At 60.8% G+C, this 23,113-nt stretch overlaps 2 protein-coding genes across 3 annotated transcripts; one reads left to right on the top strand and one right to left on the bottom strand.

The window, feature by feature from the left end:
* Positions 1 to 1,702: 1,702 nt before the first annotated feature.
* On the bottom strand, positions 1,703 to 9,580 carry SNX11 (sorting nexin 11). 2 transcript variants are annotated; one of them, XM_084222114.1, is made up of 8 exons: positions 9,513 to 9,580; positions 8,599 to 8,660; positions 8,380 to 8,428; positions 7,404 to 7,490; positions 6,683 to 6,783; positions 5,705 to 5,803; positions 4,464 to 4,715; positions 1,703 to 3,543 (listed from the first exon to the last, which is right to left on the bottom strand). In XM_084222114.1, the coding sequence occupies exons 3-8, from the start codon at positions 8,398 to 8,400 to the stop codon at positions 2,685 to 2,687; spliced, it is 1,419 nt and encodes a 472-aa protein (XP_084078240.1). In that variant the 5' UTR covers positions 8,401 to 8,428; positions 8,599 to 8,660; positions 9,513 to 9,580; the 3' UTR covers positions 1,703 to 2,684. The 2 variants fall into 2 exon arrangements, with proteins under 2 accessions (XP_084078240.1, XP_084078241.1); XM_084222115.1 differs by lacking the exons at positions 8,599 to 8,660; positions 9,513 to 9,580 and having other exon boundaries at positions 8,380 to 8,544.
* Positions 9,581 to 10,391: 811 nt separating this feature from the next.
* Positions 10,392 to 23,101, top strand: CBX1 (chromobox 1). Its single transcript, XM_084222269.1, has 5 exons — positions 10,392 to 10,479; positions 15,752 to 15,924; positions 18,573 to 18,750; positions 19,909 to 20,003; positions 22,790 to 23,101. Exons 2-5 carry the CDS (start codon positions 15,785 to 15,787, stop codon positions 22,932 to 22,934), a joined length of 558 nt encoding a protein of 185 aa, XP_084078395.1. The 5' UTR covers positions 10,392 to 10,479; positions 15,752 to 15,784; the 3' UTR covers positions 22,935 to 23,101.
* Positions 23,102 to 23,113: the final 12 nt, after the last annotated feature.

Here is a 23,113-nt window from a genome sequence, read left to right as displayed (position 1 = left end):
CAGGTGAGGGACAGGTGGGGGACAGGTGTGGGACAGGTGGGGGACAGGTGAGGGGACAGGGGAGGGACAGGTGAGGGGACAGGGGAGGGGACAGCCCGGCATGGGGCATTCCCTGGATCCCCTGGATCCCACAGATCCCACAAACCCCACAGATCCCACAAACCCCACAAACCCTACAAATCCCACAGATCCCACAAACCCCACAGATCCCATGGGATTCCTGCAGCAGAGCCACCCCTGGAGGACCCAGCGCTGGCACCGAGCGGATTCACCCCAAAAATCCCCCCTGGAGCCGTTCCAGGGGAAACTGAGGCACGCGTCCTGCTTTTCCCGAAAATCCCACATCCAGGTGTTCCCCTGTCCCAAATCCAGGTGTTCCCCAGTCCCACATCCAGGTGTTCCCCAATCCCGAATCCAGGTGTTCCCCACATCCAGGTGTTCCCCTGTCCCAAATCCAGGTGTTCCCCACATCCAGGTGTTCCCCCATCCCACATCCAGGTGTTCCCCCACATCCAGGTGTTCTCCTGTCCCACATCCAGGTGTTCCCCACATCCAGGTGTTCCCCCATCCCACATCCAGGTGTTCCCCCATCCCAAATCCAGGTGTTCCCCAATCCCAAATCCAGGTGTTCCTCAATCCCACATCCAGGTGTTCCTCAATCCCAAATCCAGGTGTTCCTCAATCCCACATCCAGGTGTTCCTCAATCCCAAATCCAGGTGTTCCTCAATCCCAAATCCAGGTGTTCCTCAATCCCAAATCCAGGTGTTCCCCTATCCCAAATCCAGGTGTTCTCCGGTCCCACATCCAGGTGTTCCCCAGTCCCAAATCCAGGTGTTCTCCTGTCCCAAATCCAGGTGTTCCCCAAATCCAGGTGTTCCCCCATCCCACATCCAGGTGTTCCCCAATCCCACATCCAGGTGTTCCCCAGTCCCACATCCAGGTGTTCCCCAGTCCCACATCCAGGTGTTCCTCAATCCCAAATCCAGGTGTTCCCCTGTCCCAAATCCAGGTGTTTTCCCTCAATAAATTCCTTTTTCCTCTCCAAGTTTGGCCGCTCTGGGAATGGTCGGGAACGGCCCCTTTTAGCCCTTTTAGTGCATCCTCCTCCTGCTTTTCCTGGTTTTTCCTGCCTTTCCTGCTTTTCCTGTTTTTTCCTGTTTTTCCCTGCCTTTCCCTGGTTTTTCTGTTTTTTCCTGTTTTTTTCCTGCTTTTTCCTGATTTTTCCTGCTTTTCCTGCCTTTCCTGGTTTTTCCTGTTTTTTCCTGCCTTTTTTCCTGCCTTTCCTGGTCTCCCTCCCGCACTCGGAATTCCCTCTGGAATTCCCAAACCCGGCCCCGATCCCTCCGGAATTCCCAGACCAGGCCCCGATCCCCCCGGAATTCCCAGACCCAGCCCCGATCCCCCTGGAATTTGGCCCCGATCCCTCCGGAATTCCCAGACCCGGCCCCGATCCCCCCGGATCGGATCCCCGGGTTCGGAGCGGATCCACAGAATCCGGGCGGATCCCCGGATCCCCATCGGTGGCAGCGGCGCGCTAATGAATATTAATAATTATGAATATTAATAATTATGAATATTAATGAGGGAGTAGCCAATCACAGCCCTGAACTCCTCCTGCATTCCCAAGGGATTCCCAAAATTCCCGGGCCTCCCCTGGAGCCAAACCCTCCCCCAAATTCCCAAATCCCGAAATTCCCGGCGCTTCTCCCACCCCGAGCCCGCCAGAACCCGGAAATTCTCCCAAATCTGCTCCACTTCCGCTCGGATTTTATTTATTTACTTTTATTTATTTTTTATTTTTATATTTTTCATTTCCTGCCCACACCCAGTGCTGAGGGGAGGGGGGGACACTGAATCCCCCCGAGCTGCTCCCGCCTTCCCAAAAATCCCTGGAGCAGCCCCGGGGGGAAGGGGAGGGAAATTCCGGCCCCGGCCCTCCCTCTTCCCGGCGGGAATTCCAGAGCCTGGGAATTCCAGCCCCGGCCCTCCCTCTTCCCGGCGGGAATTCCAGAGTCTGGGAATTCCAGCCCCGGCCCTCCCTCTTCCCGGCAGGAAGCTCCGATTGTCCCAGTCCGGGAATTCCAGAGGGATCTGAGCCCAGTTTAGGGATCTGAGCCCAGTCTGGGAATTCCAGAGGGATCTGGGCCCAGTCCGGGAATTCCAGAGGGATCTGGGCCCAGTCTGGGAATTCCAGAAGGATCTGGGCCCAGTCTGGGAATTCCAGAGGGATCTGAGCCCAGTCTGGGAATTCCAGAGGGATCTGGGCCCAGTCTGGGAATTCCAGAAGGATCTGGGCCCAGTCTGGGAATTCCAGAGGGATCTGGGCCCAGTTTGGGAATTCCAGAAGGATCTGAGCCCAGTTTGGGGATCTGAGCCCAGTTTGGGAATTCCAGAGGGATCTGAGCCCAGTTTGGGAATTCCAGAGGGATCTGAGCCCAGTCTGGGAATTCCAGAGGGATCTGAGCAGGAGCAGAGTGAGGAAAACGCCGCTGGGAATCTCAGGGAATGTCGGGAAGGTGCTGGGACCGCGTTCCCAGTGCTCCCAGTGCTCCCAGTGCTCCCAGTGCGGCCATCCCAGTGGCTCCACGCTGACCCCTCTCCCAGCGAGGGCTGCGGGGCCTGGGGGGTCCAGAGGGGTCACTCAGTGTCCAGCTGGGGTCACTCAGTGTCCAGCTGGGGTCACTCAGTGTCCAGCTGGGAATTCCAGGCTCTCCTTAGGGGTCACTCCATGTCCAGCTGGACACTCTGGGCTGTCCAGAGGGGTCACTCCGTGTCCGGCCGGACGCTCTGGGCTGTCCAGAGGGGTCACTCCATGTCCAGCTGGACACTCTGGGCTGTCCAGAGGGGTCACTGGGTGTCCGGCCGGACGCTCGGGGCTGTCCAGAGGGGTCACTCCATGTCCAGCTGGACACTCTGGGCTGTCCAGAGGGGTCACTCCGTGTCCGGCCGGACGCTCAGGGCTGTCCAGAGGGGTCACTCCATGTCCAGCTGGACGCTCGGGGCTGTCCAGAGGGGTCACTGGGTGTCCGGCCGGGCTGTCCAGAGGGGTCACTCCGTGTCCAGCTGGACGCTCTGGGCTGTCCAGAGGGGTCACTCCGTGTCCGGCCGGACGCTCTGGGCTGTCCAGAGGGGTCACTCCATGTCCAGCTGGACACTCTGGGCTGTCCAGAGGGGTCACTCCGTGTCCAGCTGGACGCTCTGGGCTGTCCAGAGGGGTCACTCCGTGTCCGGCCGGACGCTCGGGGCTGTCCAGAGGGGTCACTCCGTGTCCAGCTGGACGCTCTGGGCTGTCCAGAGGGGTCACTCCGTGTCCAGCTGGACACTCTGGGCTGTCCAGAGGGGTCACTGGGTGTCCAGCTGGACACTCTGGGCTGTCCAGAGGGGTCACTGGGTGTCCAGCTGGACACTCTGGGCTGTCCAGAGGGGTCACTCCGTGTCCGGCCGGACGCTCGGGGCTCTCCGGCCGCGCCTCGTCCATGCCAAAGTCACTCCAGTAGGGGAAGCTCTGCAGGCAGCCCCGGGCACCGCCCAGGCTGGCACAGCTGGAAAAGAGGAAAAGGGAATGGTCCAGGGAATGACCCAGGGAATGTTGGGAATTCCTGGGCACAGCCCCAAAGAAGGAAAAGGGAATGATCCAGGGAATGACCCAGGGAATGTTGGGAATTCCTGGGTACAGCTGGAAAACAGGAAAAGGGAATGACCCAGGGAATGACCCAGGGAATGGTCCAGGGAATGATCCAGGGAATGACCCAGGGAATGTCAGGAATTCCTGGGCACAGCTGGAAAACAGAGCAGGAAAAGGGAATGATCCAGGGAATGTCGGGAATTCCTGGGTACAGCCCCAGAGCAAGAAAAGGGAATGGTCCAGGGAATGGTCCAGGGAATGATCCAGGGAATGTCGGGAATTCCTGGGCACAACCCCAGAAAAGGAAAAGGGAATGACCCAGGGAATGATCCAGGGAATGCTGGGAATTCCTGGGGACAGCCCCAGAGTGGGAAAAGGGAATGACCCAGGGAATGTTGGGAATTCATGGGCACAGCCGGAAAACAGGGCAGGAAAAGGAAATGATCCAGGGAATGATCCAGGGAATGTCAGGAATTCCTGGGCACAATCCCAGAGAAGGAAAAGGGAATGATCCAGGGAATGATCCAGGGAATGGTCCAGGGAATGATCCAGGGAATGGTCCAGGGAATGATCCAGGGAATGGTCCAGGGAATGGTCCAGGGAATGATCCAGGGAATGGTCCAGGGAATGATCCAGGGAATGGTCCAGGGAATGACCCAGGGAATGATCCAGGGAATGATCCAGGGAATGGTCCAGGGAATGGTCCAGGGAATGTCGGGAATTCCTGGGCACGGCCCCGCCCTGCAGCTCACCTGGCAGGTCCCTCCCTCACCTGCCCGGCCCCTCCTGGTCCCTCCTGGTCCCTCCCTCCCGGTCCCTCCCTGTCCCTCCCCGGACCTGTTGGCGGGCGGCCCGGCGCTGTCCCCGCGCTGTCCCCAGGCCAGCCCCGCGCTGTCCCCGCGCCGTCCCCAGGCCAGCCCCGCGCTGTCCCCGCGCTGTCCCCAGCCCATGGCGTAGTGCAGGATGGCCTCGGTGACCGAGTGCGGGCCCCGGCCCTGCACGCAGGCCTCGATGGCGGGCACGGGCAGCTGGCTCTGCAGGAACAGGTGCAGGCGGCTGTCGGAGAGCAGCACGGCGCTCTGCACCACCCTGGGGACAAAGGGACACCGGGTCACCGCTGGGGGCACTGGACACCCTGGGGACACAAGGGACACACAGAGACACCCGGGCAGCTGGCTCTGCAGGAACAGGTGCAGGCGGCTGTCAGAGAGCAGCACGGCGCTCTGCACCACCCTGGGGACAAAGGGACACACAGGGACACCGGGTCACTGCTGGGGGCACCTGACACCCTGCAGGGACACACAGAGACACACAGGGACACACAGGGACACCCGGGCAGCTGGCTCTGCAGGAACAGGTGCAGGCGGCTGTCGGAGAGCAGCACAGCGCTCTGCACCACCCTGGGGACAAAGGGACACACAGGGACACCGGGTCACTGCTGCCCTGGGGGCACCGGACACCCTGGGGACACAAGGGACACACAGGGACACCCGGGTCACCGCTGCCCTGGGGGCACCTGACACCCTGCAGGGACACACAGGGACACCTCTGCGGGCACCTGCCACCCTGCAGGGACACACAGGGACACCCGGGTCACCGCTGGGGGCACCGGACACCTGCTGGCACTGCCCACCCTGGGGACACAAGGGACACCCGGGTCACCGCTGCGCTGCGGGCACCGGACACCCTGGGGACACCCGGGTCACCGCTGCAGGCACCTCCCACCCTGGGGATACAGGCAGCAAGGACAGCAGGGATGGCAGGGGGACAGGATGGGGACAGGATGGGGACAGGAGGGGGGACAGGAGAGACAGGATGGGGACAGGAGGGGGGACAGGAGGGGGGACAGCAGGGACGGTCACCAGGGTCACCCAGCCCTCCCTGCTGCCACCTCCTGGCCACCCCTGGGCACTGCACCCTCCCCTCAGCGCTTCCCAAACTCCAACTCCCAGCCCCAAATTCCATCCCCTGAACCCCAAATATCCCAAAAACCAAATAACTTCAAATACCCCAAACCCCGAATACCCCAAACCCCAACCATCCCAAACCCCAACCCCCCCATGGCCAGCCCCAGCCACCTCTGCAGGAAGTGCTGCAGCCCCTGCCGGCGCCTCTCGATGAACTCATCCGTGCTCCCCACGAAGAACGCCGCCTTTCCCGGCAGCTCCGGCACCGGCCTGGAAAAGGGGGGAATCTTTGGGATGGGCCCTGGCGGGATCCAAACCCTGTCAGTGCGGGGTGAGCCCCGGGAGCCCTTACCCGGGGTGGGACCCCAAACCCTGAGCCCTTACATCAGTGGGGATCCCAAACCCTGAGCCCTTACCCCTGGCAGGATCCCAAACCCTGTCAGTGCGGGGCGAGCCCTTACACCTGTGGGGATCCCAAACCCTGAGTCCTTACACCAACCCCGGACCCTTTACACCAGCCCGGAGCCCTTACACCAGCCTTACACCAGCCCTGAGCCCATACTCCAGCCCTTACTCTAGCCCAGAGCCCTTACACCAGCCCTTACTCCAGCCTTACTCCAGCCCTTACTCCAGCCCTGAGCCCCTACTCCAGCCCTACACCAGCCCTTACTCCAGCCCTGAGCCCCTACTCCAGCCTTACACCAGCCCCTACTCCAGCCTTACACCAGCCTCACTCCAGCCCTGCTCCAGCCCCACTCCAGCCCCGCTCCAGCCTTACACCAGCCCTCACTCCAGCCCTACTCCAGCCCCTACTCCAGCCCCTACTCCAGCCCCACTCCAGCCTTACTCCAGCCCTACTCCAGCCTTACACCAGCCCCTACTCCAGCCTTACTCCAGCCCTACTCCAGCCCTCACTCCAACCTCACTCCAGCCCTACTCCAGCCTTACTCCAGCCTTACTCCAGCCCTACTCCAGCCCCACTCCAGCCTTACACCAGCCCTACTCCAGCCCCACTCCAGCCTTACACCAGCCCCTACTCCAGCCTTACTCCAGCCCTACTCCAGCCCTCACTCCAACCTCACTCCAGCCCCTACTCCAGCCTCACTCCAGCCTTACACCAGCCCTACTCCAGCCCCACTCCAGCCTTACACCAGCCCGGCGTTCCTCTGGAGCTGCCGCCGCAGCCACACGAACTCGCGGTAGCGGCGCCGCACGCACGAGGTCTTGGCGGTGAAGGCCTTGCTGTTGGTCTGGGAAAAACAGGGAGGGGATCCTGGGGGATTGTTGGGAGGGATCCCTGGGGATGATCCCTGGGAACGATCCCTGGGGGTGATCCCTGGGGGATCACTGGGGTGGTGTTATCCTGGAGCCTGTCCCGGGGCTCATCCCAATCCCATCCCCTCGGGATAACCCCAGAGCCCATCCCAGGGCTCATCCCAATCCCATCCCCTCGGGATAACCCCACCCCAGAGCCTGTCCTGGGGCTCACCCCAATCCCATCCCCTCAGGATAACCCCAGAGCCTGTCCCAGAGCCCACCCCAATCCCATCCCCTTGGGATAATCCCAGAGCCCATCCCAATCCCATCCCCTCAGGATAACCCCAGAGCCCATCCCAGTCCCATCCCCTCGGGATAACCCCAGGGCTCATCCCAATCCCATCCCCTCAGGATAACCCCAGAGCCCACCCCAATCCCATCCCCTTGAGATAATCCCAGAGCCCATCCCAGTCCCATCCCCTCGGGATAACCCCAGAGCCCATCCCAGTCCCACCCCTCGGGATAGTCCCCCCCCAGAGCCCACCCCATCCCATCCCCTGGGGATAACCCCACCCCAGAGCCCGTCCCGGGGCTCTCCCCGTTCCCGGCTCACGTGCAGGAAGATCTTGTAATCCACGTAGGAATTCCAGGAGCCCTCGTTCTGCACCCGCGGATCCTGCACCCGCACCGTGGTCAGCTCCTGCGGGAGAACGGGATCGGGGAGCGGGGATCAGGGATCGGGGAGCCACAGGGGCCTGCTTGGATGGGATCAGGGATTGGGGAGCCACACAGGCCTGCTTGGATGGGATTGGGATCAGGGATCCACAGGGCCTGCTTGGATGGGATTGGGATCAGGGATCAGGGATCCACAGGGGCCTGCTTGGATGGGATCAGGGATCGGGGATCAGGGATCCACAGGGCCTGCTTGGATGGGATTGGGATCAGGGATCCACCTGTTCCTGCTTCCCTGGAATGGGATTGGGAACAGGGATCAGGGATCCACATGGGCCTGCTGCCCTGGGATCGGGATCAGGATCAGGGATCCACATGGGCCTGCTTGGATGGGATTGGGACCTGTTCCTGCTTCCCTGGGATTCCCTGGAACAGGATCAGATCAGGGATCCACCCGGCCCTGCTTCCCTGGAATGGGATTGGGAACAGGGATCCACCCCATCCCTGCTGTCCTGGAATGGGATCAGGGATCCACCAGGCCCTACTTCCCTGGAATGGGATCAGGGATCCACCTGTTCCTGCTTCCCTGGAATGGGATTGGGATCAGGATCAGGGATCCACCCCATTCCTGCTGTCCTGGAATGGGATCAGGGATCAGGGATCCACCAGGCCCTACTTCCCTGGAATGGGATTGGGATCAGGGATCCACCCCATCCCCGCTTTTCCAGCTTCCCAGGAATGGCACAGACACCTCCAGACATTCCCATCCCCATCCCTGCTGTCCCAGACATTCCCATCCCCATCCCTGCTGTCCCAGACATTCCCATTCCCCGGGCTCAGCCCCACGCTCTCCCAGGAATCATCCACGGAGACGGAATTCCCAAGAATCCCGGGGATAAACCCGGACTGCTCCTCACTTCCTCTCGGTTCTCCAACATCCTAGAGCCAGAGCCTGGCAGGAAACATCTGGAAATTAAAAAAAAATAAAATAAATAAAGGGATTTAGAGAAATGCTGGGATCCCTACTGGAAACCCCTGGGATTCGGGGAAAGCCTCGATTTAAAGTGCTCTGGGAATCCCAGTTTGGGGTTATTTTCCCCAGATTCGGGATTTTCCAAGGCTCTGCTGCCTCTCACCTGCCCGAGACTGGGGTTCAAGGAGAGAATTCCAGGGAAATTCCTCATTTCCAGGGAGATTCCTGCCAGGGAAAGTGCTCAGGGTTATCTCGGGCTCCTTATCTCTCATCCTGACCCATCCCTGAAAACCTTCCCCAGCCCTGTGGGACAGCAGGAATCCTCATTCCCACCCATGGAAAACCCTCCAGAGCCAGAAAAACGAGAACCAGCCCCAGTTACTCCCGATTTTCCCTGCGTGGGTGAATCCCTGAGGATGTTCACAATCCCCATTCATTCCCCATTTTCCTCGGACACGCTAAAACACTGGATAATGGGGGTTTTTTCAGGATTTTTTTGGTTTTTTTCAGAATCTTTTGCCTTACCGGGAAGGAGAGAGGATTCCTCATCCCACCCCATTCCCCCTCCCAGGGAGGTCCCAAAACCCCGGGAAAAGCCGGAAAATCAGGAATAAACCCTGATCGCTCCTCTCCCCCGCTCGTTAAACCCCGCGGGGGAACTCCCGGGGCTCTTCGGCCTTTCCGGGGACGGGGAGCGGAGCCGGGGACGGGGACGGGGAGCGGAGCCGGGCCCGACCCCGGGCCGGGAGAGGCCGCGGACCGGGCACCGCCAAAGCCCCGGATCCCCGGGAAAAGCCGGGAAAACGGGAATGAATCCCAATTCCTCCTCTCCCACGCCGCCGGGGGAATCGCGGATTGTCGGGGAACCCTCGGGACGGGAGCGGAGCCGCGGCAGGGCCGGACCCCAACCCCGGGCCGGACCCCAGCCCCGGGCCGGCCCCGCCGGGAGAGGCCGCGGACCGGGGGTGAGGCCCAGCCCAGCGCCGCCGCTGCCTCCCGGGGTTTTGGGGACACCGGAACCCCCGAAGGGACCCGGGGACCCCCCAAATCTGCGCCCTCCCCTCAGGGCCCCCTCACCTCGCACGGCCCGCGGCCCCTTTAAGCGGCGGCGGCCGCGCGCGGTTTTATAGCGCGGGCGGTGCCGGAACTTCCGGTGCGGGGCATGGTGGGAGTTGTAGTCCGGACGCGGCTGCGGTTCCCGGTGCCGCCCCTGCCTCGGGACGAGGCGGGGCTGGAGCGCCTGAGGGAGCTGGGAATGTTTATCCCGGAGAAAAGAGGGATCGGGAGGGACCTTCTGGCTCTGCTTCCAGGGGACGGGGACAGGAGGAAAGGGAGCGGCCTCGGGCTGGGCATCGGCAGGAATTCCTGCGTGGAAATGGGGATACAGCCCTGGCACAGCTGCGCAGGGCGGTGCTGGAGTCCCCGTCCCCAAAGGGATGGTTGGACTTGGCGGTCTCAGCGGGCTTTTCCGGCCTGAGCGATTCCCAGATTCCCTAAATGAGATTATTTATGGAGCCCACGAACGGGACCTTCCCTGGGCGCCGGCACGGGTTGGGCACGGCCCACTGGAGGTGGCACTCAGGGCTGTGACCCGAGGGACAAAGGCGCTTTTTGAGTCACCGCTTGAACTCAAAGACTTTCTCGCCGTTAATGGCTCTAATTATTTAATTAACAACGGGCAGAACGGAGAGGCCTGACCGTTCCCGGACTACACCTCCCATCAAGCCCCGCGAGCGCAGCGGACTACACCTCCCATCACGCCTCGCGCGTACGCTGCGCCGCCGTCCTCCACGGACTACACCTCCCATCACACCCCGCGCCCCGCAACGGAACGCACCGCGGCTCTGCGGCGGCGCGGACTACACCTCCCGGCGTGCCCCGCGCGGGCGCGGCGCAGGCGCGGTGCGCGCGGCGGGCAGCGGCGCTGGCCGGGCTCTTTTGTTCAGGGCGGCGGACGGAGCGCGGCCAGGCCCGGGCCCCCCCCGACCCCCGAGCGCGCCCCCCGCGCCCCTTCCCTCCGACACCGGCGGCGGGGCTGTGCAAGGTCAGCGGGGAACCGGCACCGGCCGCGGGGGGGGCGCGGCGGGGATCGGCGGCGTGGGGGGGTCGGTGGTGAGGGGGGGCGGGGCGGCCGTGGGGGGAGGGGAGGGGGGAAAGGGGGGGATGGGCGGGAGTGAGGGGGGGAGGGGGTCAGTGAGGGGGGGATGGGGTCAGTGAGGGGGTTTGGGCAGGGGTTTGGGGCCGGGGTCAGTGCAGGGGATTTGGGGATGGGGTCGGTGCAGGGGGGATTTGGGGCTGGGGTCGGTGCAGGGATTTGGGGATGGGGTCAGTGCAGGGATTTGGGGATGGGGTCGGTGCAGGGGGGATTTGGGGATGGGGTCAGTGCAGGGATTTGGGGCTGGGGTCGGTGCAGGGATTTGGGGATGGGGTCGGTGCAGGGGGGATTTGGGGATGGGGTCAGTGCAGGGATTTGGGGATGGGGTCGGTGCAGGGATTTGGGGATGGGGTCGGTACAGGGGGATTTGGGGATGGGGTCAGTGAGGGGGTTTGGGCAGGGGATTTGGGGATGGGGTCGGTGCAGGGATTTGGGGCCGGGGTCGGTGCAGGGATTTGGGGCTGGGGTCGGTGCAGGGATTTGGGGATGGGGTCGGTGCAGGGGTTTGGGGATGGGGTCAGTGCAGGGATTTGGGGATGGGGTCGGTGCAGGGGTTTGGGGATGGGGTCAGGGGATTTGGGGCTGGGGTCAGTGCAAGGGGGATTTGGGGATGGGGTCAGTGCAGGGATTTGGGGCTGGGGTCAGTGCAGGGGGATTTGGGGATGGGGTCAGGGGATTTGGGGCTGGGGTCGGTGCAGGGGATTTGGGGATGGGGTCAGTGCAGGGATTTGGGGCTGGGGTCAGTGCAGGGGGATTTGGGGATGGGGTCAGGGGATTTGGGGATGGGGTCAGTGCAGGGGATTTGGGGATGGGGTCAGTGCAGGGGATTTGGGGATGGGGTCGGTGCAGGGATTTGGGGATGGGGTCGGTGCAGGGGGGATTTGGGGATGGGGTCGGTGCAGGGATTTGGGGCTGGGGTCGGTGCAGGGGATTTGGGGATGGGGTCAGTGCAGGGGGGATTTGGGGATGGGGTCAGTGCAGGGGATTTGGGGATGGGGTCGGTGCAGGGATTTGGGGATGGGGTCGGTACAGGGGGATTTGGGGATGGGGTCAGTGCAGGGGATTTGGGGATGGGGTCGGTGCAGGGATTTGGGGATGGGGTCAGTGCAGGGGGGATTTGGGGATGGGGTCAGTGCAGGGATTTGGGGATGGGGTCGGTGCAGGGATTTGGGGCTGGGGTCGGTGCAGGGATTTGGGGATGGGGTCAGTGCAGGGATTTGGGGATGGGGTCGGTGCAGGGGGATTTGGGGATGGGGTCAGTGCAGGGATTTGGGGATGGGGTCGGTGCAGGGATTTGGGGATGGGGTCGGTGCAGGGGGATTTGGGGATGGGGTCGGTGCAGGGATTTGGGGATGGGGTCGGTGCAGGGATTTGGGGATGGGGTCGGTGCAGGAGGGATTTGGGGATGGGGTCGGTGCAGGGGGATTTGGGGATGGGGTCGGTGCAGGGATTTGGGGATGGGGTCAGTGCAGGGATTTGGGGATGGGGTCAGTGCAGGGATTTGGGGATGGGGTCAGTGCAGGGGGATTTGGGGATGGGGTCGGTGCAGGGGGGATTTGGGGATGGGGTCGGTGCAGGGGAGATTTGGGGATGGGGTCGGTGCAGGGATTTGGGGATGGGGTCAGTGCAGGGGGGATTTGGGGATGGGGTCGGTGCAGGGATTTGGGGATGGGGTCGGTGCAGGGATTTGGGGATGGGGTCGGTGCAGGGATTTGGGGATGGGGTCAGTGCAGGGGGGATTTGGGGATGGGGTCGGTGCAGGGATTTGGGGATGGGGTCGGTGCAGGGGGATTTGGGGATGGGGTCGGTGCAGGGATTTGGGGCTGGGGTCGGTGCAGGGATTTGGGGATGGGGTCAGTGCAGGGATTTGGGGATGGGGTCGGTGCAGGGGGGATTTGGGGATGGGGTCAGTGTAGGGGGGATTTGGGGCTGGGGTCGGTGCAGGGATTTGGGGATGGGGTCGGTGCAGGGGGATTTGGGGATGGGGTCAGTGCAGGGGGGATTTGGGGATGGGGTCGGTGCAGGGGGGATTTGGGGATGGGGTCGGTGCAGGGGATTTGGGGATGGGGTCGGTACAGGGGGATTTGGGGATGGGGTCGGTGCAGGGGATTTGGGGATGGGGTCGGTGCAGGGGGGATTTGGGGATGGGGTCGGTGCAGGGATTTGGGGATGGGGTCGGTGCAGGGGGGATTTGGGGATGGGGTCGGTGCAGGGGGGATTTGGGGATGGGGTCGGTGCAGGGATTTGGGGCTGGGGTCAGTGCAGGGATTTGGGGATGGGGTCAGTGCAGGGGGGATTTGGGGATGGGGTCAGGGGATTTGGGGATGGGGTCGGTGCAGGGATTTGGGGATGGGGTCGGTGCAGGGGGATTTGGGGATGGGGTCGGTGCAGGGGGGATTTGGGGATGGGGTCGGTGCAGGGGGGATTTGGGGATGGGGTCGGTGCAGGGGGATTTGGGCTGGGGTCGGTGCAGGGGATTTGGGGATGGGGTCGGTGCAGGGATTTGGGGATGGGGTCAGGGGATTTGGGGCTGGGGTCGGTGCAGGGGGGATTTGGGGATGGGGTCGGTGCAGGGATGGATCCTGGGCGGTGGGGAAAGTGGGAAAATTGGGGGAAATTGGGATTGTGAGGGAAAAACCTGGGATTTGAGGAGGAAAAAGGGGATTTTTGAGGGTAAAACCGTGATTTTTGGGGACGGGGCTCTCAAAGCCCCGCGGGATGAGGGGAGGGGGTCTCGGTGGGGGGCGGGACCCGCGGCAGCTTTTGGCGGGAAACGGGAAAAATCCCGGGAATCCGGGAATTGGGGCGGGGCTGGGAGCGGAGGAGGAGCCGTTTTGGGGGAATTCTGCCGGAATTTGGGAAAGCGGCGGGATTGGAGTGTCTGGAGGAGGGGCTGGGAAAGGTTTTCCCGGGAAAAATGCGGATTTAGGGCCGGGGTTATCCCGGGGGTCTTCCTCTTGTCCCGTGGGGGGATTTTGGGTGGGAGAAAAGGGGGTTTTGGGTGAGGAAAAAGGGATTTTGGGTGGGAGAAAAGGGGATTTTAGGTGAGGAAAAAGGGATTTTGGGTGGGAGAAAAGGGGATTTTGGGGGTGAGGAAAAGGGGATTTTGAGGGTGAGGAAAAGGGGATTTTGGGGGTGAGGAAAAGGGGAGTTTGAGGGTGAGGAAAATGGGGTTTTGGGTGGGAGAAAAGGGGATTTTTGGGGGTGAGGAAAAGGGGATTTTGGGGGTGAGGAAAAAGGGGATTTTGGGTGGGAGGAAAAGGGGGTTTTGGGTGGGAGAAAAGGGGGTTTTGGGTAGGAGAAAAGGGGATTTTAGGTGAGGAAAAGGGGGTTTTGGGGGTGAGGAAAAGGGGATTTTTGGGGTGAGGAAAAGGGGGTTTTAGGTGGGAGAAACGGGGATTTTTGGGGGTGAGGAAAAGGGGGTTTTGGGGGTGAGGAAAAGGGGATTTTGAGGGTGAGGAAAAGGGGATTTTGGGGGGGAGGAAAAGGGATTTTGGGTGGGAGAAAAGGGGTTTTTTGGGGTGAGGAAAAGGAGGTTTTGGGGGTGAGGAAAAGGGGATTTTGGAGGTGAGGAAAAGGGGGTTTTAGGTGGGAGAAAAGGGGATTTTTGGGGGTGAGGAAAAGGGGATTCTCCCTGGAATGGGGATGGGTTTGGGAGCAGCTCCGTGTGTTTCCGTAAAACTGGGGGATCCCAGCATGAAAATCGGGATTCTGGTGGGATAACTCTGGGATTTGCCGTGAAAGAGGCTGGAAGTGTGGAGTGGGGAAGGCAAAAATGAAATCTTTGTGTCAAAATCCAGCGGGATTGCTCTGGGAATTCCCACCTGGGTTCCTGCCCTGATCCCAGCTTGTTTTCCCCGTTTCTGGTGGGGATATCCCAGTATTCCCAAGGAGCTGCTGGGCAGGGAGGGAAAATCCTGGAAAGTCCCAGTGTGCCAGGGTGGGAATATCCCAGTGTTGCCAGGGAAAATCCCAGTGTTCCCAAGGAAAATCCCAGTGTTCCCAAGGAGCTCCAGCAGGACAGGGAGAGAAGAACCTGGGTGGAAAAATCCCAGTGTTCCCAGTGAAAATCCCAGTGTTCCCAAGGAAAATGGCAGTGTTTCCCAGGGAAAATCCCAGTATTCCCAAGGAAAATGTTCCCAGGGAAAATCCCAGTATTCCTAAGCAGCTCCAACAGGACAGGGAGAGAACATCCCAGAAAATCCCAGCGTGCCAGGGTGGGAGATCCCAGTATTCCCAAGGAAAATCCCAGCATGCCAGGGTGGGAAATCCCAGTATTCCCAAGGAAAATCCCAGCGTGCCAGGGTGGGAGATCCCAGTGTTCCCAAGGAAAATCCCAGCGTACCAGGGTGGGAGATCCCAGTGTTCCCAAGGAAAATCCCAGTGTTCCCAGGGAGGGAAATCCCAGTGTTCCCAGGGAAATTCCCAGTGTTCCCAAGGGAAATCCCAGCGTACCAGGGTGGGAAATCCCAGTGTTCCCAAGGAAAATCCCAGTGTTCTCAAGGGAAATCCCAGTGTTCCCAGGGAAAATCCCAGTGTACCAGGGTGGGAAATCCTAGTGTTCCCAAGGAAATTCCCAGTGTTCCCAGGGAAAATCCCAGTATTCCCAAGGAAAATCCCAGCATGCCAGGGTGGGAATTCCCAGTGTTCCCAAGGAAAATCCCAGTGTTCCCAGGGAAAATCCCAGTATTCCTGAGGAAAATCCCACTGTTCCCAAGGAAAACCCCAGTGTGCCAGGGTGGGAGATGCCAGTGTTCCCAGGGAAAATCCCAGTGTTCCCAAGGAAAATCCCAGCATGCCAGGGTGGATGATCCCAGTGTTCCCAAGGAAAATCCCAGCGTTCCCAGGGAAAATCCCAGCGTACCAGGGTGGGAGATCCCAGTGTTCCCAGGGAAAATCCCAGTGTTCCCAAGGAAAATCCCAGTGTTCCCAAGGAAAATCCCAGCGTGCCAGGGTGGCAGATCCCAGTGTTCCCAGGGAAAATCCCAGTGTTCCCAAGGAAAATCCCAGTGTGCCAGGGTGGCAGATCCCATTCCAGCCTGCCCACAGCTCCTGGAGGGATTCTCCCCTGGATCCCGCCCTGGGATCCCGGGAATCCTCCCTGGGAAGGGAGCGCCGTCCCGGGCCGCGCGTCCCAGCATTCCCGGTTTTCCCCCCGCAGCAGCCCGGGAAAGCGGAGAAGCTGGCCAGCACAATGGGAAAAAAGCAGAACAAGAAGAAGGTGGAGGAGGTGCTGGAGGAGGAGGAGGAGGAGTACGTGGTGGAGAAGGTGCTGGACCGGCGCGTGGTCAAGGGCAAGGTGGAATACCTGCTCAAGTGGAAGGGCTTCTCCGAGTGAGTCATTCCCGGGATCCGCCCTGGGAGGGGATGGGATGGGATGGGATGGGATGGGATGGGGATGGGATGGGAAAGGGATGGGGATGGGAATGGGATGGGGATGGGATGGGGATGGGATGGGGAAGGGATGGGGATGGGGATGGGGATGGGAAAGGGATGGGGCAGGGAAAGGGATGGGGATGGGGATGGGGATGGGATGGGGATGGGGATGGGGATGGGGAAGGGATGGGGAAGGGATGGGGATGGGGATGGGGAAGGGATGGGGAAGGGATGGGGATGGGAAAGGGATGGGGATGGGGATGGGGATGGGGATGGGGATGGGATGGGGATGGGGATGGGGATGGGGATGGGGATGGGGATGGGGATGGGGATGGGGATGGGATGGGATGGGGATGGGGATGGGGATGGGGCTGGGAAAGGGATGGGGATGGGGATGGGATGGGATGGGGATGGGGATGGGGATGGGATGGGATGGGGATGGGGATGGGGATGGGGCTGGGAAAGGGATGGGGATGGGGTGGGGATGGGGAGGGGATGGGGATGGGGAAGGGATGGGGATGGGGATGGGGATGGGAAAGGGATGGGAAAGGGATGGGGATGGGAATGGGGATGGGAAAGGGATGGGAAAGGGAAAGGGATGGGGCTGGGATGGGGATGGGGATGGGATGGGGATGGGAATGGGGAAGGGATGGGGATGGGATGGGGATGGGAAAGGGATGGGGATGGGAAAGGGATGGGGCTGGGAAAAGGATGGGGATGGGGAGGGGATGGGGATGGGATGGGATGGGAATGGGATGGGGATGGGGATGGGGATGGGGAAGGGGATGGGGATGGGATGGGGATGGGAAAGGGATGGGGATGGGGATGGGATGGGGATGGGGATGGGAAAGGGAAAGGGAAAGGGATGGGGATGGGGATGGGGATGGGATGGGGATGGGATGGGAAAGGGATGGGGAAGGGATGGGATGGGATGGGGATGGGAAAGGGATGGGGATGGGGATGGGGAAGGGATGGGGATGGGGATGGGGATGGGATGGGGATGGGGATGGGGATGGGAAAGGGATGGGGATGGGAAAGGGATGGGGATGGGGATGGGGCTGGGAAAGGGATGGGGATGGGAAAGGGATGGGGATGGGGATGGGGCTGGGAAAGGGATGGGGATGGGGATGGGATGGGGCTGGGGATGGGATGGGGATGGGGATGGGGATGGGATGGGGATGGGGAGGGGATGGGATGGGGATGGGATGGGGAGGGGATGGGATGGGGATGGGGATGGGGGCTGGGGAAGGGATGGGGATGGGGAAGGGATGGGGATGGGGATGGGATGGGGATGGGGATGGGGATGGGATGGGGATGGGGATGGGAAAGGGATGGGGATGGGAAAGGGATGGGGATGGGGATGGGATGGGGATGGGGATGGCGATGGGAAAGGGATGGGGATGGGAAAGGGGAGAATGCCGGAGTTCCCAGGGGAAATCCCAAATCCCAGCGTTCCCAGGGGAAATCCCAAATCCCGATGTTCCCAGGAGAATCCCTGTGTTCCCAGGGGAATCCCGGAGTTCCCAGGGAAATCCCAAATCCCGGTGTTCCCAGGGGAATCCCGGAGTTCCCAGGGAAATCCCGGAGTTCCCAGGGAAATCCCAAATCTTGGTGTTCCCAGGGAAATCCTGGTGTTCCCAGGGGAATCCCAGTGTTCCCAGGGAAATCCCAAATCCCGGTGTTCCTGGGGGAAATCCCGGTGTTCCTGGGGGAAATCACGGTGTTCCCAAGGAAATCCCGGTGTTCCCAGGGAAATCCCAGTGTTCCTGGGGGAAATCCTGTTGTTCCCAAGGGAAGTGTCAGTGTTCCCAAGGGAATCCCAGCATTCCCAGGGAAATCCTGGTGTTCCCAGGGGAATCCTGGTGTTCCCAGGGAAATCCCAAATCCCGGTGTTCCCAGGGAAATCTTGGTGTTCCCAGGGGAATCCTGGAGTTCCCAGGGGAATCCCTGTGTTCCCAAGGGAAGTCCCAGCATTCCCAAGGAAAATCCTGGTGTTCCCCAGGGAAGTCCTGGTGTTCCCAAGGGAGATCCCGGAGTTCCCAGGGGAAATCCCAGTGTTACCACAAAAATCATGTTGTTCCCAAGGATTTCCCATCCCAGGGAGAAAAATCCTGGAAAATCCCAGTGTTCCCAAGGATTTCCCATCCCGGGCAGGGAGGGAGAGAAAATCCTGGAAAATCCCACTGTGCCAGGGTGGGAAATGCCATTCCAACCTGGACACAGATCCTGGAGGGATTCCCCCCCCAGTCCCAGTGTGGGATCCAAGGAATTCTCTCCTGAGGAGGGAATTTCCTCCTTTTCCTGCAGGGATTTCCCAGCTCTGAATCCAGAGTTTTCCCAGCCTGCGCTGGACGGAATTTTGGGAATTTTTGAGAGCTGAGAAAAACTCTGGGATGAAGGGGTGGATAAACACCCCAGACTGGCTAGGGAATGTCCACGGGGAGGTCGGGATCTGGGAATTGGAGCCAGCATTCCCACCGGGATCAGTCCGGACATCCCAAATCCCGCATCCCGACCGCGCCACAGCCGGCACTGTCCGGGCTGGGAAAAGCTGGGAAAAACGGGAAAAACGAGGGGAAAACCGAGGGATCTGTGTTTGCTGGCAGCGAGGACAACACCTGGGAGCCCGAGGAGAACCTGGACTGCCCGGATCTGATCGCAGAATTCCTGCAATCCCAGAAAACCGCCCACGAGAGCGAGAAGTCCGAGGGCAGCAAGCGCAAGGCCGAGTCCGACACGGAGGACAAGGGCGAGGAGAGCAAACCAAAGAAAAAGAAGGAGGAGGTGAGGCTGGAGCGGGGAAAGGATGCAAGGAAAACCCCGGAAAAGCCATTCCCAGGGGTGTTTCCAAGGAAGGAGGGGATGGCTGAGCTCGGCTTGGCAGGGTTCCCAGTTTGGGTTCCCAGTCAGATTCCCAGTCAGATTCCCAGTCTGGTTTCCCAGTCAGTTTCCCAGTTTGGGTTCCCAGTCTGTTCCCAGTCTGGGTTTCCAGTCTGGGTTCCCAGTCTGGGTTTCCAGTCTGGGTTCCCAGTCTGGGTTCCCAGTCTGGGTTCCCAGTCTGGGTTCCCAGTTTGTGTTCCCAGTTTGTGTTCCCAGTTTGTGTTCCCAGTCTGGGTTCCCAGTTTGGGTTCCCAGTCTGGGTTCCCAGTTTGGGTTCCCAGTCAGTTTCCCAGTCAGTTTCCCAGTCAGTTTCCCAGTCTGGTTCCCAGTCTGTTTCCCAGTTTGGGTTCCCAGTTTGGGTTCCCAGTTTGGGTTCCCAGTCTGGGTTCCCAGTTTGCGTTCCCAGTTTGCGTTCCCAGTCTGGGTTCCCAGTCTGGGTTCCCAGTCTGGGTTCCCAGTCTGGGTTCCCAGTTTGCGTTCCCAGTCAGTTTCCCAGTCTGGGTTCCCAGTCTGGGTTCCCAGTCTGGGTTCCCAGTCTGGGTTCCCAGTCTGGGTTCCCAGTCAGTTTCCCAGTCTGGGTTCCCGGTCAGGGTTTCCCGGTCTGGGGTTCCCAGTTTGGGTTCCCAGTTTGGGTTCCCAGTTTGGGTTCCCAGTTTGGGTTCCCAGTTTGTGTTCCCAGTCAGATTCCCAGTTAGTTTCCCAGTCTGTTCCCAGTTTGTGTTCCCAGTTTGGGTTCCCAGTCAGTTTCCCAGTTTGTGTTCCCAGTCTGTTTCCCAGTCTGTTCCCAGTCTGTTTCCCAGTCAGTTTCCCAGTCTGTTCCCTGCCCTATCCCAGTTTAACCAGTTCCCTGTGTCCTGTCCCTCCATCCCTTATCCCAGTCCCTCTCCAGCTCTCCCTGGATCCTTCCCTTCCCCAGCTGAGCATTCCCAGCTCCCCTGGAGCCCTGGGACCATCCCCACACCCCTGGAATCCCAGCCTGATCCTCCCTGCCCATCCCCGAGCCGGGAATGTCGCTCTGGGAATTCCCAAATGGAATTTTCTCCCTTTTTCCCCCTTTCCCAGTCGGAGAAGCCGCGAGGCTTCGCCCGAGGCTTCGAGCCGGAGCGGATCATCGGGGCCACGGACTCCAGCGGGGAGCTGATGTTCCTGATGAAGTGGTGAGGGCCCCGGGGGGCTGGCGGCTCCCCTGACTCACGGGGGATCGTCACAGGGGGGATCATCATCCCAGGGGGATCATCATCTCAGTGGGATCATCATCCCAGTGGGGATCATCCCAGGGGGATCATCATCTCAGCGGGATCATCCCAGGGGGGATCCATCATCCCAGTGGGGATCATCATCCCAGTGGGATCATCATCCCAGTGGGATCATCCCAGTGGGATCATCCCAGTGGGGATCCATCATCCCAGTGGGGATCATCATCCCAGTGGGATCATCATCCCAGTGGGATCATCATCCCAGTGGGATCATCATCCCAGTGGGATCATCCCAGTGGGATCATCCCAGTGGGGATCCATCATCCCAGTGAGGATCATCATCCCAGTGGGATCATCTCAGTGGGGATCATCATCCCAGTGGAATCATCATCCCAGTGCGGATCATCCCAGTGGGATCGTCCCAGTGGGATCATCGTCCCAGTGGGATCATCATCCCAGTGGGATCATCCCAGTGGGATCATCGTCCCAGTGGGATCATCCCAGTGGGGATCATGCCAGTGGGATCATCATCCCAGTGGGATCATCCCAGTGGGGATCCATCATCCCAGTGGGATCATCCCAGTGGGGATCATCCCAGTGGGATCATGCCGGGGGGATCATCCCAGTGGGATCATCATCCCAGTGGGGATCCATCATCCCAGTGGGGATCATCATCCCAGTGGGGAACATGCCAGGGGGATCATCATCCCAGTGGGATCATCCCAGCGGGGATCAATCATCCCAGGGGGATCATCATCCCAGGGGGATCATCCCAGTGGGATCATCCCAGTGGGGAACGTCCCAGTGAGGATCATCCCAGTGGGGAACATGCCAGTGGGGATGGGTCATCGTCCCAGTGGGGATCATCCCAGTGGGGATCCATCGTCCCAGTGGGGATCATCATCCCAGTGGGGATCATCCCAGTGGGATCATCCCAGGGGGATCATCCCAGTGGGTCATCATCTCAGCGGGATCATCCCAGGGGGGATCATCATCCCAGGGGGGATCCATCATCCCAGTGGGATCATCCCAGAGAGGATCATCATCCCAGTGGGATCATCTCAGTGGGATCATCATCCCAGGGGGATCATCCCAGTGGGATCATCCCAGTGGGGATCCATCATCCCAGTGGGATCATCATCCCAGTGGAGATCATGCCACAGGGGATCATCCCAGTGGGATCATCATCCCAGTGGGATCATCCCAGTGGGGATCCATCATCCCAGGGGGGATCATCCCAGTGGAATCATCCCAGTGGGGATGGGTCATCGTCCCAGTGGGGATCATCGTCCCAGTGGGGATCCATCATCCCAGTGGGGATCCATCGTCCCAGTGGGGATCCATCATCCCAGTGGGATCATCATCCCAGTGGGATCATCATCCCAGTGGGAACATCATCCCAGTGGGAACATCATCCCAGTGGGGATCCATCATCCCAGTGGGGACCATCGTCCCAGTGGGGACCATCGTCCCAGTGGGGATCATCCCAGTGGGATCATCCCAGGGGGATCATCCCAGTGGGTCATCATCTCAGCGGGATCATCCCAGGGGGGATCATCATCCCAGGGGGGATCCATCATCCCAGTGGGAATCATCATCCCAGTGAGGATCCATCGTCCCAGTGGGGATCCATCATCCCAGGGGGGATCCATCGTCCCAGTGGGGATCATCATCCCAGTGGATCCAGCAGATCAGGAATTGTGTGGGATCAGGGATGGGGCCGTGCCCCCTTCTGGAGAGGCTGGAGCCTGGGAAGGGTTCGGAGCTCCAGGAGCAGCTGAGGGAGTGGGAACGTTGGTCCTGGAGAAAAGAGGGACCAGGAGGGGAGGGTCAGGGGGTTGGGGTCAGGGGTTTAGGGTCAGGGTTAGGGTTAGGGGTCAGGGTTTAGGGTCAGGGTTTAGGGTTCCCTGGGACATCCAAGGAATTCCCTTCTCCTCCTGCTGCTCCCCCATTCCCCCGTGCTCTCCCCGCAGGAAGAACTCTGACGAGGCTGACCTGGTGCCCGCCAAGGGTTTAGGATTAGGGTCATGGTTTAGGGTCAGGGTTTAGGATCAGGATCAGGGTTTAGGGTCAGGGTTAGGGTTCCCTGGGACATCCTCCTGCTGCTCCCCCATTCCCGCTGTGCTCTCCCTGCAGGAAGAACTCCGACGAGGCCGACCTGGTGCCCGCCAAGGGTTTAGGGTCAGGGTTTAGGATCAGGGTCAGGGTTTAGGATCAGGGTCAGGGTTAGGGTTCCCTTCTCCTCCTGCTGCTCCCCCATTCCTGCTGTGCTCTCCCTGCAGGAAGAACTCTGACGAGGCTGACCTGGTGCCCGCCAAGGGTTTAGGGTCAGGGTCATGGTTTGGGGTCAGGGTTTAGGGTCAGGGTTTAGGGTCAGGGTCAGGGTTTAGGGTCAGGGTTTAGGGTTCCTTTCTCCTCCTGCTGCTCCCCCATTCCTGTTGTGCTCTCCCCACAGGAAGAACTCCGACGAGGCCAACCTGGTGCCCGCCAAGGGTTTAGGATTAGGGTCATGGTTTAGGGTCAGGGTTTAGGATCAGGGTCAGGGTTTAGGGTCAGGGTTTAGGGTTCCCTTCTCCTCCTGCTGCTCCCCCATTCCCCCGTGCTCTCCCCACAGGAAGAACTCCGACGAGGCCGACCTGGTGCCCGCCAAGGGTTTAGGGTCAGGGTCAGGGTTTGGGGTCAGGGTCAGGGTTAGGGGTCAGGGTTATCCTCCTGCTGCTCCCCCATTCCCTGTGCTCTCCCCGCAGGAAGAACTCCGACGAGGCCGACCTGGTGCCCGCCAAGGAGGCCAACATCAAGTGCCCGCAGGTGGTGATCTCGTTCTACGAGGAGCGGCTGACGTGGCACTCGTACCCCTCCGAGGACGATGACAAGAAGGAGGACAAGAACTGAGCCCGGCCCCCTCCGGGCAGCTCTGGGGGTTTTTTTTGGGAAGACGATCCCAACTCTCGTGGGGTGCGAGCAGAGGAGGGGTCTGGAGGTGCCCTGGAGGAGCCCCCAGCCCCAGCCCGGCGCCTGCTCCCTGCCGTGCCCTGCAGCAGCCCTGGAATGCCAGATTGTGTCAGGGAGGG

The sequence above is a fragment of the Fringilla coelebs genome, assembly GCF_963513975.1.
Source record: "Fringilla coelebs genome assembly, chromosome: 27".
NCBI lineage: Eukaryota > Metazoa > Chordata > Aves > Passeriformes > Fringillidae > Fringilla > Fringilla coelebs.
The sequence above is the reverse complement of the archived record's forward strand: the minus strand, read 5'-3'. Positions and strand labels throughout refer to the sequence as shown.